Here is a 13,861-nt window from a genome sequence, read left to right on the forward strand (position 1 = left end):
GTCTTGATAGAACTCTTTCATTATTTTGCTGATAAGTTTAGCCTCAAACTGTAAGACACCTGCCTTATCTTTTAGAGAGGGTATTGCATAAGAGCCCCGTTTCCCTTGGGCAAGTCGGGCGAGCAAGCGTCCAGGTTTGTTGCCTGATTCAAATAATCTATGCTTCGCATAGAATATTGCAGTTTCCGCTTTCTGAGTTAACAGTTGGTCCAGGGCCGATCTAGCTGCATCCAACTTCCGAAGCACAGAAATAGACGAGGATTTCTTAAACTCCCTCTCCAAGTCAGTGATATCGCGTTCAAGCACTAATTGTTTGGCTAAGTTGCTCTTCTTTTTTGCCGAGGTAAAAGAGATAACGGAGCCCCTGAGAAATGCCTTACCCGCCTCCCATAGAGTAGAAGCACTAACCCCCGGTAAGTCATTTGTAGAAAGATAGAGTTCCCACTGATCTTCTAAATACTTTACAAATTTAGGGTCACTAAGGAGAGCTGGGTTTAGCCGCCAATGTCTAGACGAAGGGTCATAATAAGGTGGTGATAGCTCCATTGAAACTGATGAGTGGTCCGAAAGCGCACATGTGCGGATCAAACAGCCCCGAGTTCTGTCAAGGACAGATCCAGAAACAAACATGTAGTCAATCCTGGAAAAGGAAAAATGGGGGCGTGAGAAAAATGTGAAGTCCTTCACATGTGGATTACAAACTCTCCAAGCATCAAAGAGACCAAGATCTGAACAGAGGTCCGTTGTAGCCTTTGCCATTTTTGAAGATGGTTGAGATTTTGGTGGATTATAATCAGTTTCAGGATTCAAGCCACAGTTAAAATCCCCACCAATTATTACGTGGTTCGGACACACAGGGGAGGTTTTTGCCAGAAAATTTGAATAGAACGATCTATCAAAAGTATTTGGTGCATAAACACTTCCCAATAGAATTAATTCCCCATATAAAAGCCCAGTAATCAAAATAAATCGTCCGTCCGTATCCCTTACAATAGTATGTAGCGTGAATGGTAGATTTTTATGGACCAATATTGCGACGCCTCTACTTTTAGAGTTAAAGGAGGAATAATAAATTTGTCCCACCCAATCACGTTTGAGTTTTAGGTGTTCGGAATCTGTGAGGTGAGTCTCTTGCAGTAATGCAATCTGCACTCTATCTTTTTTGAGTAAGGAAATTATCTTGCGCCTCTTAATGACGTGGTTAATTCCCTTGACATTAAGAGTAATAATTTTAGTGTTACTCATTGCAAAAGTAATCTGTCATTGGACAAGAATCGTCAACCCAAGGCAAACAGAAAGAGCCATCATAATAAAAGACATGTGAAAGACTTAACCCATGGCCTGAACCGGCCGTGCTGACATGAACAAAACCATCACAAAAAGATGGCAAAGGAACCTTCACCCACACAACAAATTGCATACAATAACAGAATTAAGATAAACGTCAAGGTATCACGGACTAAAAACAGACAAACAAGAAACAAACAAAAATGAAAATGCCACCCACCGGGTGGTGTCACAAGCCCAGTGCAGCCAAAAGAAGTTTCACTCCACGGGAGAGAAGGAGAGAGAAGACAAGAAAAAGAAAAAAAAAACAAAGCAAAACCCCGCCCCCGCTCCCCAAACCTGAATGGAATCGGGTTACTGTCAGTTGTGAATCAAAATTAGAGACTGAGTAAACAATTAGGCTATTTTCCCCGTTAAACCGTCTCTGCCTCCTCAAACTGCGTTAAACGCTGCGGACTCAGGCGTCCAATGACACGGTCCCAGTTAAGCCCGGCAGTGCCACAGTTTGTACGGGGCAAGCATCTATTAATCCAGCGCATTGATGAAACTTTGTGCATCTTTAGGCGATTCAAACTTGTGCTCATTGCCATTGTAAGTCAGCACAAGCGTCGCTGGATAGCGCATCCTAAAGCGGATGCCCTTGTCGATTAAGGCACGGCAAGAAGCATTAAATCCCCGTCGTTTCTCACGGATCGCGTAGGAGAAATCCTGATGTATGAAGATCCGCTGCCCGTCGTGGTGGAGTTCGGGGGCCGCTTTCACTGCAGCCATAATCCGCTGTTTATCTCCGGAGTTGTGGAGCTTGATGATCACCGGCCTGGGGTGAGCACCCCGCGGGCCGAGGCCCCGGTGTGCGCGGTCAACTTTAATGCGGGCTTTACCCGCGGAGCTGTGTCTCAGCCCGAGTGTGGCAGGCAGCCAAGCCTCAAAAAACTGAGTAGGGCTCTCACCCTCCGCACCTTCTTTCAGGTTAATGATGCGAATATTGTCGCGCCTGCTGCGGTTCTCTAAGTCGTCCAAACCTTTTGCCATAACCTTAATCCTCCCCTCCGCTTCAGCCAGCCTCCCCGCGAGGTCAGTCACCCCATCTTCCATATCTGAGATTCTCTGCTCTGCCTCCGTGACGCGTTTGGAGACGTTTTCCAGCGAGGACGAAATTTTCTCCAGTGTCCCCGACAGTGCAGACAGTTTTTGGTCAATTACCTCACTGATGCTATCGGTCACCTCACGGACGAGAGTTGCGGTGTCCACCGGGGGCGAGGGCTGGTCGCCCATTGCTACTAGCATGTCAGTTTGGCTAGCATTGTTCATCACGACGGCCGTGGTCTTTCGAGATTGTATCTTCGTCTGCTTCGACATTATTTAACTTCCAAAAAGCGTATTTAGGACTGCTGAGTATTCCCAAAGCTCTCAGTCACTAGTTTAGGTAAAAATATAGACAGTAGTGCGCATTACACTGTGATAAGTACAGGTGGGAGCGGGAGCACAGTGAAAGCACGTCTTCTAGCCTACCATATTCACCGGAACCCCCACGATTACTAATTTAATAGTCGACGCGTCGTTTGAAGCTTTGTAAGATCACAAAAGACGCAGGAATAAGTAGTAGGATTTAAGAGTGTAATAACGGACTGAAACAGAAGATGGCAGCACTGCATGTACAAGGATGCCAGCTGCCGTTAAACCCCGAAGAAGAAGAAGCGGTGTCCCAGAATTCATAGCGCAGCCCAGCTCAGTTTCCAACAATGGCGGCAGCTAGTTAGTTTTAATATTACTCTTATTATTCTTTCTGGGTCACAAAATAAACGTTTAACATATTTTTAGGCGAGAATGTAGCTGTGTAAACCTCAAATATCTGCTCAGTTTATCAAGACACCACATATTTTCAAAAGCGCTCCGACATTTTCGGAGACGTCTGTTACCCACTAGCTCGATAGCTAGCCGGGGGCAAGGCTCACTAGAGCCGTGAGAGCACCGGACTCCCGGCAAATCGTTTTCAAACCCACCGCCGTCTTTTGCTACTCAGGTTAAACATGATATATAAGTCACTTAGATAACTTTAAAATGTTATTGTTTGCCTTTTTTTTTAGTATTTTATTTGTTCCTGAGTAAATCGGTTTGGCTGAGATTAAAGTTATAGTTTTTACACAGCTGAATAAACTTCAAGCAGACAACTGATTATCAGAAGTGTGAGATGCTCAAGAATATACTCCGGTGTCCTGTTATATTTTAGATAGCAAGGAGCAGACGGCTGAGTTTATTAAACTTCACCGAAACAATCTGCAAATTTCATTAAAATTTAATAAACTATCATCTTGTCTTTTTTTTTTGTTAGCACATACCTTAAACACTTAAAGCTGTAAGCTAATGATAGTTATATAAGAGCAGATGCTGCTGGTGCAATAAGCTATACGTTTTACGTCCAATGGATGATGATCTGATTAGTCGACTAATCGCAAAAATAATCGGTGACTAGTCGACTATCAAAATAATCGTTTGTGGCAGCCCTATTTCCAACTAAGGTTTTAGGTATTATAGAGTCAGCTAATGCAAAGCAAGCCAGACTGTGTTGAATTTCATTCAATGTATACCCCTCAGAACGGCACTATTATCTCATCGTTGCAGCTCTCCATTTAAGAACCACCACTGAGTCAAAGGTTATTGTTGGTTTTTACAGTAATAGATAATCTGTTAGTATATAAAGGTTTTTTTTTTAAACAGTTCACATTTCAGGTGTCAGCAGAGGTGTACAAAAAGCGTAAGAGCGGAACTTCAGAACTTGTAGTCTGTCAGAGAGGAGAAAGATCACCTTTATTTCAGCTCTGAGGTACTGCAATTAAGTGGCATTTATACCAGGGTAACCAGAGGGGATAATACGTATTTGAAATATATAATTTAGCCTCATTTCTGCTGTCCAATACAAAGAAATGTAAACTTTAACAAATGATTCCAAATTGCAAAACTCTCAGTTGTGTCTCTAATAAAACCTTTGTAACTTTGCTCTGCTTCACTTCAGCAGCATCAGGTAATGTTCATATGCTGATTCATAGTTTTCTTCCATTTCTGATCTACTGCAGAATATTTTTAAGGCGGTTGTCTGCTATAAAAAGCTAGACCAGCAAAATCTCCTTCATGTTTTTCTGCATTTTATCCTCAGTTACTTCGACACAAATTCATCTGCTGTGATGCTTACTGATGAAGTCTTACAAGTGTCAGCTTTGTTTTTATATATGGATATGTACTGATAAATGATCAGAATTATAATATTTCGAAACCGAATCAAATCAAATCAGGACCTTGTGAATTGGAATCAAATCAGAGAAATCAAAATCGATGCCCAGCAATATTTATTTGTGTCACAGAAAGTTATATTTTAAATGTCACTTAAAGTTTTGTGGCCACTCTCATCTGCCATTGTTGCTTTTGAGTTTCAAACAAAATACATTCTGGAATAATTGGCTGTACCAAGCACATGCAAGTCCACACCGATGCATCCTTCATAAAATGGGCGGAGAAAGATGTCCGTGCATTTTGAGCATAGTTGACTTGATACATACGCTGAACTTTAACAGTACTTAAGCTGCGACTGACAACATTTTACAGTTACACAAAAATACACACAAGGACTCGTTTTGAGAAAGAGACAGTGTTAGCTACTGCTAAGCTAGCTAATGCTTTAAACTATTGGCTACAAAATGATGTAGCATAGACCTATAGTATGCTAGTATAAAATATCAGCATGTGGTTGTATTTACCTTAATTTAATGAGCCGTCAGTTCCAATAAATACACCACCAGATTGAATGAAATGAAAGTGCAAGGGGGGGCGTGTGTATGGGAGTTTGACACAACGACTTACAGACTCCAAAAATTAAGATGGCAGCCCCCATAAGTGGGAAATTCTGTCTTTACTCTTGTACAAAGGAAGTGGCGCCACGTTATCCATCTCTTACACATTTATTCATACACACACACACAATAAATCCCCCATTAAGTAAAGCTGTTATAGATTAGCAATGGTAACTGAACTACAAAAGCAATAATAATGGAATTATCCTATCCTTCTAAATATGGCTAGAAAATTCTAGCATGCAGCAGTACCTGTGAGGGATGAAGGTAAGGTTCAGGGGAGGCCAGGTTGGTCTGAACAGAGAGGCTTTTCTCCAGGAGGGCCTGAGGGAACCCCAGCCGCTCAAAGGTACTTCGTTTCCAGTGGTGGCCATCGCTCTGTGCTAGTGCCTCATCCTCACTGAACGCCCTCACCACTGGTCCCGGTAATGGCAGAGGCACTGCTCCGTCGCTCTCATAGCCATCTTTAGAGCTGCCAGCTTGGGAAGCACCACCTCCCTGCCCAGAATCCCAACTGCACCTCTGTTTCATCACCTGCTGAGCCTCCCAAGCAAGTCTGGCCTGAGCCAGCATGGCTTCAGATGCTGTCCCAGTAAGCTCCACCTCCCCATACCGAGTCAGTTCCTGTGGGAGGGATGGCTTGCGGCTTTTGCGTTTGCGGTTGCCAGAGGGAGAGAAAGCCCCAGGCCTGGCTGTAGAAGAAGAAGAGAGGGAATGTGTCTGGCTGGACGTCCAGGATATGGAGTCCTCATAAACTAACCTCTGGCTTCCCTCTCCACCCTCTCCACTGTAGTCCAGCAGGAGGCGGGGGTCTCTGATCAGAGATTGGCTGTGTTGCAGAGTGTAGGACCCCCCATATGAACTTCCATAGCCACCGGTTGTGCCGTAACGCAGAAGACGGTCTGCTGTCTTGAATCGAGGACTGGAAGAAGACTGCTCCACGTACACCAGCTGCTTAACATATTCCTTGCCCACAGGACTGTACTCCAAACTCTGAGTCTTTTCGGGACACTTCTGCCTGGTCAGAACCAGCTGGCCATAGGGTGACTGTCCCTGCTTGGGGGAGTGGTAAAGGGGGACTGAAGATTTTCGAGCAGGTGACTTGCCAGTGCTGTAGAAGGAAGAAGAATCAGAGAGGTGCATGTCAGTGGGAGGCTCTTCATAGATGGGTGGGGGCTGAAAGTCTGTTGGCGGCTCCTCATATAGTGGGGGCTCATAGGTGTAGCGGGGTGAAGGAGGCTGGGAGTCAGCTGAAGTGAGTCGATGGGTGTTTGAGCCACCCAGCTCTGCCCGCTTAAGAAAAGGAGACTGACGGCGGTCGGCATAAAGAACTGGGGAGCTGTCAGGTTCTGAAGAAGGGTTTCCTCCAGAGGGACAGCGAGCTCGTGAGGTGGTGCCCCCTCCAGAAGGAGTGCTAGGGCTGGAGGGGTCACAGGGAGAGTAACCATTTCCCTGATGGGCCAAGAAGCTGGGCTCTCTGTCTGTCACCTTGATCAGCATTCGCTCTTTTGTACCAGTATTCCACCTGAAGGGAGAGGTCCTGGTAGAAGAGAGCAGAAAAAAAGAGAGGAGAGACATTTTGAAAAAGAAAAGAATAGATGCAGTTAGAGGATATTAAAGTTCATTTTGAACTTATCAATTCCTGTTCCAGTTACTCTGTTACAATTAATCTTGTAATTATTAGAAAATACCTCATAATCACATTTATCTGAAAGTGATTGTTATTATAAGGTAATAAAACCAAGATTAACTTGTTCCTAAATGATGGGAAGAGAAAAGCATGCAGAAAGAGAGCAAAAGCTCATGATATGAAGTAATATGCCTGCAACAGAACGGGATCACTACCATTTAATGATGATGTCACTGCTGATAGTAGTAGTAGAATATAATCTGAACTGCGCAGGACTAAACTCTGCTCAGATTTGACCAAATGCGGCAAACGTGATTGGACAGCAGTTTAAAATACCAGTGGGTAACGTCCCAAGGCATACTGCAAACGCAACCAAAGGGTTTCTGAAAGGAAGTTATATTTCTGTGAGCCAGTCACTCAATCACAACAGAGCATTCTTTTCAGTTACAGAAACAAAAGTAAAAGGCAGAAAGACCAAAAGACAAACAGCAACTGGATTCGAAAAATTCAGCAAGGTTTGAAAATAATTTTAAAATTAGAGTTTGAGTTCAGGGAACAGACTAGATCAGAGCGTGCATCAGCAGCATCTTTTCAGTATGTGGAAATGCTTAAACATCTACAAAAAAGACACTGGATGGATGGGAGCATATTTTGATCTAAAACCTTCAATACGTACAACCTACCAGTTATATAGGCACTGTCGCAGAATTTGGAACTGAGAAATGATAACAAGCTGGATGGTCTTTCTCCTCTAAAGCTTAGAGGATGTTGCACACATGCTTTTAAAAAATGATTTCATGAGAATGTTTTTATTTCTCTGGCCACAGAACAGTTTTCGTTTTTGTTTCAGTCATTTTGACATGGGTTTTTGCCCAGAGAAGATGGGTGTTTCTACATCATATTCACATATGGCTTCTTCTTTCCATGATAAAGCTTCAACGTGCAGATAAAAATGATATGGCATAACAGACTTGTAGATCTGAAGTAAAAAGGTAAAGTACCACTATTGTATGACTTACTGTCATGCCGTTAAAAAAATCTGTGTTGAAAGTGAGAAATACATGTGTTCTTGTCTCATATTCACATAACTAAGTGGGTTTTTTTTGGGTAGACTGGGGGAGGGGGGGGGGGTGCATCATAGAGGTTGCACAGTGCCATTCTAAAGGCTGAACATTACCCTAAGCATTGTTCTAGTGTGCTGTATACCTGTAACTAACTCAGTCTTACCTATCTGCCTCCTCTCTGTTGCCTTGTTTTTCGGACAGCTCCTGGTCAAGGGAGGACGAGGTGCTTCCTTCTCGGCTGACTTCGCTGTTCCGTCCTGGGCTGTTGTCAGCAGATGCTCGCCGCCCGCCACCTGGAGGACGAGTGATGGTGGCATCTGTGTGCTGCTTCAGAGTCTGCAGCTTGGCCAAGGGTATGATGTCACATCCCTGAGGCCGATGCCACACTGTGCGTTGGGTGGAGGCGTTATAGTAGTAGAAGCGTGAAGTATTGGGGTCAAACAGCTCCCACCACTGGTTCTCACCGGTACGCTTGATGCAAACACCCTGTGGTGGGTCCCACACGCACTCACCCGTTAGCAGATTGGCATACATATGCTCCCGTGTCCGTGGCTCAATGATTTCCACCCACTCCAACCTGTAGGGGCAGATTGCAAAATGATAGAATTACAGTGGCTACATACTCCATCTGCCAGCCTAACTAGCTGGTCAACAGAGCCCATCCACACCTCCCTCCTAAAACCCTCAATGTCTAAGGTGCAGATAAACTTGAGAGGCAAATAGCCAAAGACCCCCCCAGAAAGGACCTGCAGACAACCAAGGACCCCAGAGGCGTAAATCAGACATTCTGAAGGAGACTAAGGAGAACCCACCCTACATGTTTGAGTGCCAGGGCCACAGATCCATACCCAACCCACGCAGAAGAGGCAAGCCACCCAGCCCAGTGCAAGCACCAATGACTACAAGGATCCCAGACCTAACATCCCAGGACAGCAAGGCAGTAATCACTCATGCTCCCCACCACCACCAATCAAGGCAGACACACAGATACCCAGAAACAGCAGCCCCAGCTTTCCAGCTCCCTGAAAAGTCGCCAGAGATCCAAAGACCAACCCTGGCCACCTGTAAGGCACATAGGTAGATGAGACTAAAGCCGAGCTCCCCCTAAAACAAATTCATCCAACTGTTTTTTTTATTGAGGCAGATATTCTCTCCAGATTAATGTGACCTAGAATTAAATTTGTAGTCAACTAAGGTTAATAACGGAGTTCTACAGGGTTCCATGGTAGGACCAGTTCTGTCTATGCAGACAGTGTCTTTAGAAAACATAGCATACATCTTTACTGCTATGCAGATGATACCCAACTTTATCTATCTCTGAAGCCAGATAACACACCCCAATTAGTTAACCTGCAGAAATGTCTTAAAGACATAAAAACTAGTTTATGCATTTATTACCTCTAGGCTGGTCTACTGCAATTCATTATTATCAGGATGTTTCCCCGAACTCCTTGAAAAGCTGATCCAAAATGATGCAGCAGAACGCTGACAGGGACTAGAAAGCGAGAACATATTTCCTTTTATTGGCTCCCTGGTTAAATCCAAAATTGAATTTAAAAACAAAGTACTGCACCACCCCATTAGAGCACGTCACTCTCAGACTGGGAGCTTACTTGTGTTTCCAAGGGTATTTAAAGTGGAATGGGGGTTAAGAGGCTTCAGCCTTGTGCAACCAGTTTGGATTTGGGCAGCAGACATACTTTCTACTTTTAGGATTAGAATTCAAACTTTCCATTTTGATAAAGCATATAGTTAGGGCAGGGTCAGGTGACCTGGAATCCTCAATTAGCTATGCTGCAGTAGATCTAGGCTTCTGGAGGAATCCCATTTTAATGAAATGCATTTAATCATTAGTTCATATTAATATCTGGCTCCTGTCCACAGCATGTCTTTTGTCCTATCTTCCTCCCTTTACTGCCAAACAGTGGTGGCAGATTGCCACCTCTCCCTGAGCCTGGTTCTGCTGGAGGGTTCTTCCTGTTAAAAGAGATTTTTTCCCACTCCCCTCTGTCGCCAAAGCACTTCTTACAGGGGCTCATCTAATTGGTTTTCTCTTTTTTCTCTGTATCATTGTAGGCTCTTTATTTTACAACATAAAACACGTTGAGACAACTGTTATAGTAATTTGGTGCTAAATAAATAAAACTGAACTGAATCTGTTTGCTAAAACTGCCGGACAGGACAGGTTTAAAAAAACTAAATAAAAAATGTTGTCATCCACCCTCTTTTTTGAAAAAATCTTGACCCTTCTCTTCTTTAAAGAATTTAAAGACCAATTTGAAAATTACAGTTTACTGCTAAGATTTGAAACTTACCAGTTTACATCTTATAACTGTTCCAAAGAGACAGCCCTTCTTAGCGTCTGCAGTGACATTTTGCATACTGATGCAGGCGAAGTTTTGTTCTGCCTTGACCTCTGCCTTACTGATACCGTTGAACATTTTGATCAATAGGCTGAGATACTAATGTCTAGTATTGGATGATATCTGTCTCAATGTTTCTTGTCTGTGGCTGTTTTTAAGTTCTGGTTCTCTTCGACTTCTCCTACTATAAAGTTCTGTTTTGGGCCTTTATTGTTTCTGTTATGATTTCTTCCTCTTCAGCACATTTTAAGCACTTTTAAGGAAATCTCAGTGACAATTCTCGCTGCTATGAAGGCGACATTCAGTTGCATATCTCTTTAAAGCCCAAAGATGTTTCCAAGCTGGATATTTTGAAGTACTCACATACCACAACATCACTAATTCAATTGCACTAGCTCACAATTCAGAGTACACACTAATTCTGGCTCTGGTTTTGACTTTTAGACCTGTGGATAAAGAAGCCGTCCATCCAACCAGTGTAATGGTTGGATGGACACCAGAGAACTTTCGATCTACAGCAACTTCCACGCTGTCTTCACAGCTAACAAAGTGTTGTGATGGCACAAGGGAGAGGTGTGTTTCATTCGAATCCAGGTGCCCACTAAAACCCAGCGGCAGCTATTTTCCTGCCTCCACAAGTAACTGCAGAAGACAACAAGGCAAACATGGCCACCAAAGCAAAGTAAAATTGCACTCTGTACAAAAGCAAAAGTCATCCAGTGCATGCAAAACGAGTCTCTGTCTCTAAGTAGACAGGGACTGCTTTACCATCTACCATGTTTTCTTTTATTTGTTTTTTTTAAAATAAATAGTCCTTTTGTGCACTTTGGGAGGCCAGCATAACAAATTACATGTTCAGAACATCTTCTGACTATGGTCGTGTCCAAATTCATGGGCTGCATCCTCCTGAGGACGCATTTGTACACCGATTACGTCACAGCGACGCGCCGAAGGCTGTACAAATTTGTAGACTCCTCCGAATGCAGCCGACAAATGCGTCCTCCTTTTCCCCGAATTTGAAGGATGGGTCGGGTGTGTCCTTCGTGGCCCACCATATCCCAGAATTCATAGCGTGGCCCAGCCAAACTCCAGTTTCCAATAATGGCGGCCGCTACTAAGTTTTAAAATTACTCTTATTAATCTTTCTGGGTCACAAAATAAACTTTTAACATATTTTCAGGCGAGAATGTGGGTGTGTAAACTTCAAATATCTGCTCGGTTTATCAAAATATCGCATATTTCCAAAAGTGTTTCGACGTTTTCAGAGACGTCTGTTACCCACCAGCTCGACAGCTAGCCGGGAGCTCGAGGGTCACTAAAGCCGCCGAGAACGGCACAACTCCCGGCACATCATTTTCAGATCACCGCGGACTTTCGCTGCTCGGGTTAAACGTAATATATAAGTCACTTAGACAACCTAAAAATGTTATTGTTGGGCTTTTTTCAGTGTTTTATTTGTTCGTGAGTAAATCTGTTTGGCTGAGATTAAAGTTATTAGATTAGATAAAATAAAACTTTATTAATCCCCCGGGTGGGTTCCTCCTTGGTTTTCACACAGCTGACTAAACGTCAAACAGAAAACTGATTAAACAGAAGTGTGAGATGGTCGAGAATTTACGCCAGTGTCCTGTTATATTTTAGATAGCAAGGAGCAGACAGCCGAGTTTATTAAACTCCACCGACACAGCGGTGACGCAAATCAGAAGGCTAGACCGTCCAATTTCACAGCCGTTTACTTCCGGCCTACCCGACCTTCTGAGGACCCGGCCCACGTAGACCGCGAAGGCCGGGTCCTCAGGAGGATGCAGCCCATGAATTTGGACACGACCTATGCCTGCATTTTATATTATATATGTATATTAAAAAAACCTGCAACAATTTTGTCTTCAAAGCTGATGTATTAGAAGCAGGAAAATTAGGCAAGTGCAAACTGGTGTGAGAATTGTGCAGTGCATATGCGTCTGCAAAGCTGCAGACCAGTCAAGGTGCCCACTGCCCAGTATGGTGCTCAGTATGGACATTTTCACTACTCAAACTTACATTTGTAATGTATTGTCATGTCATGTGCTCCAAGTTCAAGATCCTTAGTTCCAGTTTATCTTTCGTTTGTTTCTTGTTGTACGTATGTACTTAGTTTTAGTTCGTTTTTTCCAGCAGTAAAGCTGACACTTTAAGTTAAATGATCAAAGAACTGACCTCACAGCCCACTGTTCATTCAGTGGGCTAGTCTCAGTTATTGTGCAAATGTACTGCTTATAAGGTTGGGAAAACCAGCAGTCAGCTGACACTGAAGAAGTCACTTTGATGAGTGACGAAAAGTTTCTCCCACTAAAACAAGCTATGTCCAGATGAACAGAATCAACTTTTTGGGACACTTTAAGCTAAGTTTACCATCTTTGAGTCTAGCGTTTGGGTCCAACCCCTGCCTGCCACACAGCTCACCTTGACACATTTCTCTGCAGACGATCAGTTAGCTGTTTGACGACTACTCTTTCTAGAATTTTCAGAGGGCCCGGTGGCGCCAGTGTTCGGCAGCCTCGCCTCTGTCAGTGCGCCCCAGGGCAGCTGTGGCTACAATGTAGCTTGCCATCACCAGTGTGTGAATGGGTGGATGACTGAATGTGTAAAGTGCTTTGGGGTTCTTAGGGACTAGTAAAGCGCTATACAAATACAGGCCATTTACCATCTTCTAAATTAGTGGATGCCATTTCCTCTGCAGCTTGCGAATTATTAATTCTACTTTAAGGTGCACATTTGAGAGTTATACCAAGGAGTCAAGTACTTCTGATTTAAGACTTTCTTTTTCAGAGGAACTACAGTGTCCAGGGTCAGATACCGTGAAGATGTAAAATTATCAACACGATAATCGACCTTGGATGGAGCAGAGTTCAGGTAACTGCTCCACACTGTTTGTACATGGCATTGAAGATGACAAAAGACGATTAATTATATCTTTAAATTAGTTCTAACACTTAGAAAGACATCTACTGTGGTGAAATCTATTCCCAACTGCTGTGTAATCCATTATTGTAAATTGTAAATTTAACCATAGACCCAGATGGAGTTTTAATTTGAAAGTCTAACTCTTAGCCTTGTCCATCCTAATTGGAAAACTCAAAAACCCACTGACTTTTTTTCTGATTTAGTACTCACTTCAGATCAAATAACTATTGTGTGTGATTTTAATATACATATAGATGCTGAAAGTGACAGAATCAACCGAGCATTTAATCTATTATTAGACTCAATTGGCTTCTCTAAAGTTATAAAAGAGCCCACCCACCACTTTAATTACACTTTGGATCTCGTTCAACGTTGTTGTTGAACTTTACATTTACAATAATGGATTCTAGAGCACCACCACATTAACCAATTATGGCCAATTAATCCCACTATCTCCGCTCTGGATCTTTATTTAACTGGCCTGTTCCGCTTCATCTGACAAGGATTCACTCTGACAACTGGTGTACCATTTCTTTCTCTCTTTTCTTTCTCATACACAAGGGGCACACATAGTACCTCGCATAACTATAGCTGCACAAGTCTCGGCAAGGCTTTCTTTAAGAGTTCAATTCAGTTTTATTTATATAGTACGAAATCACAACAGCAGTCATTGCAAAGCACTTTATATTTATATGAGGTAAAAACCCTGTACTAATGGAGACAAAATTC

The 13,861-nt window shown here is 43.2% G+C and overlaps 1 protein-coding gene across 2 annotated transcripts in view; it reads right to left on the reverse strand.

Moving 5' to 3' along the window:
• The window catches only part of arhgap39 (Rho GTPase activating protein 39), a 72,547-nt gene that overhangs the window by 32,905 nt on the left and 25,781 nt on the right, over nt 1-13,861 (reverse strand). For both annotated transcript variants that reach the window (XM_080886638.1, XM_080886639.1), the window contains exons 2-3: nt 7,990-8,403; nt 5,385-6,672 (exon numbers count right to left, since the gene is read on the reverse strand). In XM_080886638.1, coding sequence (XP_080742764.1) covers nt 5,385-6,672; nt 7,990-8,403 — 1,702 coding nt within the window. The remainder of the gene's footprint in view (nt 1-5,384; nt 6,673-7,989; nt 8,404-13,861) is intronic.

Source organism: Rhamphochromis sp. 'chilingali', assembly GCF_963969265.1.
Source record: "Rhamphochromis sp. 'chilingali' genome assembly, chromosome: 7".
NCBI lineage: Eukaryota > Metazoa > Chordata > Actinopteri > Cichliformes > Cichlidae > Rhamphochromis > Rhamphochromis sp. 'chilingali'.